Consider the following 6,224-nt stretch of genomic DNA (forward strand, 5'->3'; position numbering starts at 1 on the left):
GCCTGGGTAACAAGAGCAAAACTCCGTCTCAAAAAACAAAAACAAAACAAAAGAATTAGCCCTGAAGACTATGCCTTCATCCCACTAATGTGGGCATGTCCCAAAACACTACTGGACTTTCTCTTTTAAGAACTATATAGGCGGGGTACAGTGGATCACACCTGTAATCCTAGCACTTTGGGAGGTGGAGGCAGGCGGATCACAAGGTCAGGAGTTCGAGACCAGCTGACCAACATGGTGAAACCCTGTCTCTACTAAAATACAAAAAATTAGCTGGGCATGGTGGCACGCGCCTGTAATCCCAGCTACTGAGGAGGCTGAGAGAAGAGAATCTCTTGAACCTGGGAGGTAGAGGTTATAGTGAGCAGAATGTACCACTACACTCCAGCCTGGGTGACAGAGCAAGACTCAGTCTCAAAAAAAATAAATAAATAAAAAGAAGTGCCTTTTGCCTCCTGCCATGATTCTGAGGCCTCCCCAATCATGTGGAACTGTAAGTCCAATAAACCTCTATTTCTTCCCAGTCTCAGGTATGTCTTTATCAGCAGCATGAAAACAGACTAATACACCCTCCTCCCAATATGACTGGTTTAACAGGAACAACACTCTCCCAAAATGGGTATAGTTTAGCAAGTTTGCTTAAAAAATTTCTTAGCCTGGGCTAAGACAGACCCTGTCTCTACAAAAAAATTTGTAAAATTAGCCAGGTATAGTGGTGTGCACCTGCAGTCCCAGCTACCTGGGAGACTGAGGCAGGAGGATCAATGGCTCCCTGAAGTCAAGGCTACAGTGTGCTATGTATGATTAGGCCACTGCATTCCAGCCTGGGCAACAGAGCAAGACCCTGTCCTTAAAATAAAAATATGTGTCTTACTAATTTACAGTCACAACTTGTTCAGGGAAGGATCTTACAAGTTACCTAGTCTTGAGGCCCAAATGCAGTGCACGGTGGGGTGAGGTCAGTGAGAGCTCACAAGCTTTGTCATGTGATAGGTAGCTAACTAAGCCTTCACTCCCTTCTACTCCCCACCATGAAGGCGATTCTTTTTAACCCAAATCTATGTCTTCATTCCTATTAACTTTTTTTAAAAACTATATAGCTCATCTTTCTACACATTGAGATCTTTGCAATTCTGACCCTGTCATCAAAAATATCTGTCATATATGCCACGTCTTTATCAAAATCACTGGTATGGCAATCGAAGACCTTCACAAAAAGAACAGCAGCAGGAAAAATCAGAGGCGGTAAATGTAGAGGTTTGCTGTAACAGAGAAATGGGGTGGTAGCATGATCGGGATTTGGTGAAGCGATCAAGTAGTTTTTAAAAAATATTCAAATATTTATAGGCTAATGGAAATCATCACTCAAAAGTGAAGGAAAAACACAGTATGTAAAAATATATATGTATATAAAAATACATACACACACATACATACATACACACACATCCCCTTTTCTCTTGCCAAGCTATTTATGTTAAAATTTGATTTTTAGAGCCTCCATCTCTTTTTGAATATTCAGAGCCCTTGCTCTCATGATCATATGTCCGTTTTCTCTGGATATTTTGAAATCTGTGTCCAAGAGTCCCTGCCTTTGCCATTATGAATTCTAACATTACATGATCCCTTTCACACAAACTCCTGTTTTTACATCAATCTCCTTCACTGTTTATGAGAATTCCTAAAAACCAGTTTCAGATTCATTAAAGGAACCATTAAAGGCTTCATCCAACAGGATTACTTTTTTTAAACACAAAAACCTAAGATTCATTTTTTTTAGTTTTATTGTATTCCTAAGCAAGTCAGCAAAAAAAGGTTTATTATTTGGTAAAATGATTCTCGAAGGCTGTAACATCTAATCCTGAAAATTTCTATGCAAAGCAAGAAGTGGCTGATGTTAAATCCTTCCCCAACAGCACATCAGCATACATAATCAACACAGGGCTTTCTCCTTTCCCAACCCCCACTCTGGGCTCAAACAAAAAGTTAGTGTGCACACACATAAAGCACATTTACAATGTCTGCTCCATAGCAGACCCTAGCGAGGCTTCTCTGCAAAGATACTAAATATTTTGCTTCCAGTTCTAAGCTTACCATTTGAGTAAGTAATAAGAAAGCAACCGTGATCTGTGCATAAATACAAGACATGCTCCTTCAAAACTCTGTTTCTTAACATAAATTCTTTACCAGTTAAAATATAAAATTTGTTAGCCTCCAGCAAATGATTCTCTACCCACCAATGCATTCGACTTAATGACAAAGACATATTTTTAAAGTACACTTGTTTATAAAGTATCTCATAAGGTATACTACATAAAGTATAGCACTTGCCAAAACATACTTTTAAAATACCAAAGTGCCTAAGAAAAAAATTGACTATTTGCTCTTTAAAGGGATAGGACAAATAAATCTTATTCAGAAATTCACACATGCCAAATTGATAGTAGCACTGCAAAACAAAGCGAAAGGTTTCTGATTTCATAAATCAATCCACAGCTTGAAAATGAGCCATCATGTTAAACTCCAGGAAAACTATAAAGTTCTTTTGTCTTTATGTTCATTTCTACCTAACACCCTCAAAATGAATTTTCATGAATTTCACATGCTGGCCACAGCTGTTTTGGGGTCAAGACCTGTCTCATAACTTTGTGTGTAATCTGAATAATACTTTGCTTAGGTGTCAACACACAGTAAGTCCTCAATAAACATGTCAAGAATTCTCCCCAATTCAAAATTGTAGAAGCTATGCTTCACAGAGACAGGCATTTAAAAATCTGTTTCGTTGACTGCTGTTGCGTCTCCTTCACCAATGCCTTGTCGTACTTGGCACACAGGATTTCACGTAATATTTGCTGGACTAAAAAGATCATCTGTGTGAAGACCGCTGGTAGAAAGAGAGACTGAAACCACCTGTAGGGATCCCCCTCCCCCACCCCCACCACCGCCACCAAGAGAAAACCTGGAGCAAGCCCGTATGGGAGGGACACAAAATGACCCCAAGAATGAAGGAAAGGAGACTAAAACTCAGGGGGAATGACCTCATACTCAGTCTTCATACACTGTCCAAATGTGTTCATTTTGTTGCAGTGTCTAAAACCCCACCAATTGAGAGATTCCTTTAGGTTAACAAATCTCCTCTTTTCAGAATTAAGGAACCATGTAAACCTTTCAACAACCTAAAAAGATGTACACTTCATCATTCCATTTTACCGATGAGAAAACTGAGGCTAAATGGCACAACTGCTTTTCCAGTGTCACACAATATAAGCAGAGTTCAGGCCTGACTCAGAACCTTTAATCCTACAATGCTGCCACCACAGTGAGAGGGGAATAGGACTAACCAATACACATGAGCTAGTTCCCAATATCCTTCTACTGAAATACCTAAAACAAGCTTTCTTAAGATGGGGCTTTTGTTTGGGGTGACAGGCAAGCAACAAGTAGTTGAAGCACATGAACACTTGGAGGCAAGGATCTTAAGTTCAGACCATGGATTTGGGGTGCTTGAGGGAACCAAGCCTCAAAGACAAACCACAGATTTCACAACACTGCAGAGGGCCAGCTCTTGCTCCAGAACAGCTTGCCTCTCTCTTCCTCTTTCTACCCTTCCACGTGACCCTCACGGTTCTCCCCACTAGAAAAGAGGCTACCATTGTTAGTGCCAGAGTCTGGCAACACTATGCATCTCAACCACAGTGACTGGCACAGAGCAGGAACGCAAATATTTACTGAATGAACCCAAGACAAAAGTTGTTTCTACGGCCAAGCTGGGACCCTAATTGCCGTTTTTAACACAGTGGAGATGAGAAATGCACCTTAAGCACCTGATTACTGGTGTAAAACGGCCTTTTAATAAGAGCCCAGTCTGAGTTGGGGGACAGGCTACAGTAAAGGCCTTATGTGATTCTTTTTCCCCAGCCAGACTGCCTCAAAGAAGAAAACGGCTTAGCACTTTGGCATACAAATATAGACCTCAGAGGGGCATGATAGTTAATATTTTGACTGTAAAAACAAACCATTACTTTATTTAGGTTGCCTACTTTAGGTCATCCTAACATAAACAGCAGTTTAGAAAAGAAAAATCCCCTCTCAGCATTCTCAGGGTGACAATGAGGGCTGAGACAATAGCAGATATTTTCCAAAAGTTCAAAGTGGGCCCCAAACCAAAAAATCATATTCCATGATGTGGAAAACGTTTCCTTCAAACCATGACCAATAATTTAAACAAATACATATTTACATCAAATAACTAAACAAAGCCCATGTTTATAGGAAAACATGATGTTAAGCCAAACGGTTTCAAAGACAATTCTTGAAAATATTACCTATTTCCCTTTTGGTCGGCACCCGTGACCTGAAAAGCCTTGACTAGTAGTTCCGATTAGTATCAGAGCCTCATAATGTGACATTTTCAGGCGTCAAATTACAGTAAAACTACTAGGGCAAGAACAAGAGCCAAAAGCAACAGGGAAGATGTCCATTTTCCTTTTACATCCCCCGCCCTCCCCCCCCCCACCCCCGTTACCACTTAAGAAAAAAGGCAGGTTTTTAGATTAGAAAAGGGCCTCATCCTTTGCAATCTAGCGCAGCGTTAGGTCCGTGATTTCAGGAACAAACCTGCCGCTTCCAAAATACAGGCTGAGATATCCTCCCCATGAATTAGTTTTGCGCTCTTGCACCACCTCCTTTGTCTACGCTGTCCCTGCAAACTCCTAGCTGAATGCCCTCCAGCAAACAAGCTGCCTGAACGCAAAGACGACCGTTCCAAGTCTTTTTTAAAGAAGGGGAAAACCCAATCAAGCTCCCAGAGCCTGGTTCCCACGGCAGCAGGCCGGGCTGTCCACGACAGAAGCTTCGACCCTGGAAGGGGCAGTCCGCCGGGCAGCGAGCAGCGGACGAGTCAGGGCCGCGGACCCCCGCCCCGCCGCCTCCGCGGGGCTCAGCGACTACCGCCCGCGGCGCTCAGACCGCCGGCCCCGGCCCAGCACTCACCTCCGTGGAGTGGCAGCGGCGCCAGCACCTGGCCGCGGACCTCGGCCTTGGGCGAGTCAAGCCCGTAGCGTCCGCGGTCGATGCGGAACGTGAGCGGGGCGCCGCGGCCGGGCTCCTGCACCGTCACGTTGATGAGCGCCGTGTAGTACTCCTGGCTCGCGTTGTCCGCCCGCACGGGCCACAGGCTGCAGGTCAGCAGGGCGAGCGCGGCGAGCCGGGCAGGGCCCGCCCGCCCCGCGCAGCTCATGGTCCCTCCGGCCGCCACCGCCGCTCGCGGACCGGGCTCCGGAGCCGGCGCCGAGAGGCGGGGCGGGCGCGGCCCGGACTGTAGCGGGAGCGCGCGCGCGCGGCCCTCCAGGGCGCCGCGGTCCCGCCGCTCGCCGCCCTGACGTCCGCGGCCCGCCCGTGGGGACGCGCCCATGGGCTCTAAGCGAGGGCGGTAGCTCAGGCCGCACGCGGGCGTCTCTTCGGGGTCCTGGGAGGGCCGTAGGGGCGTACCCCCTCCATACCCACGGGTCGGTCCCGGCGAATGGAGGCGCCTCGCAAGGACGCGGCGGGGGCGGGGAACGGCGGCACGGGAGGAAGTGCCGGGAGGAGGGTCAGAAGAACACAAAGTGGTTCGCGCGGCTGCCGCCTGAGGCGCGCACCCGCTACCGCCGCGCCCCCCCCCCCACCCCCGCTGGTCTAGCGGCAACGCGCAGGCCTGAGGCGCAGCCCCGCCCCGCGCGCATGCGTGAGAGGCCCTGTATGCTCCCGCCCGCCTGCACGAGATCCCAGGTGGCGGGGTCATCTGCTCGCGCTGGCTGTTTCTCCTCCTAGCGTTATAGCAGCAGGGACTGGAGCCCGGGAGCTCTCTCTCAGGGCGTATGGAAATGTGTGACAACAGACTACAAAAGAAAAAAGCTGTAACTTTAAAATAAATTTTTAAAATTAAATGTCATGAGATGTAACATTCCAACTGGTCACCTGCAAGTCATGCAGTCGACATCATGGATGGAGGATGTCTCTGGCCCGGACCTGCAGGGGCACTTGAGTGATTGGGAAAGACCTCTAGAGCAGCGGTCCCTAACCTTTTTGGCACTGGGGGACCGGTTTCCTGAAAGACAATTTTTCCAGGGACTGAAAGGAGATGGGTGGTTTCGGGATGAGACCGAGCCGTTAGATTCTCATAAGGAGCGTGCAATAGATCCCTCGCACTCGCAGTTCACAACTGGGTTCGCGCTTCTATAAGA

General features: G+C 47.0%; 1 protein-coding gene and 1 long non-coding RNA gene across 4 annotated transcripts in view; both read right to left on the reverse strand.

Annotated features, from left to right (window-relative positions):
• Positions 1–5,631, reverse strand: part of RNF130 (ring finger protein 130) — a 173,737-nt gene extending 168,106 nt beyond the window's left edge. For all 3 annotated transcript variants that reach the window (XM_032270237.1, XM_032270236.1, XM_032270238.1), the window contains exon 1: positions 4,993–5,631. In XM_032270237.1, coding sequence (XP_032126128.1) covers positions 4,993–5,413 — 421 coding nt within the window. In that variant the 5' untranslated portion in view covers positions 5,414–5,631. The remainder of the gene's footprint in view (positions 1–4,992) is intronic.
• LOC116544121 lies at positions 1,489–4,756 on the reverse strand. The gene is made up of 2 exons (XR_004265822.1): positions 1,620–4,756; positions 1,489–1,588 (listed from the first exon to the last, which is right to left on the reverse strand). It is a non-coding gene; the product is annotated as an uncharacterized LOC116544121 (long non-coding RNA).
• Positions 5,632–6,224: the final 593 nt, after the last annotated feature.

The sequence above is a fragment of the Sapajus apella genome, unplaced genomic scaffold (genome assembly GCF_009761245.1).
Source record: "Sapajus apella isolate SASKATOON/1434 unplaced genomic scaffold, GSC_monkey_1.0 scaffold206, whole genome shotgun sequence".
Taxonomy (NCBI): Eukaryota; Metazoa; Chordata; class Mammalia; order Primates; family Cebidae; genus Sapajus; species Sapajus apella.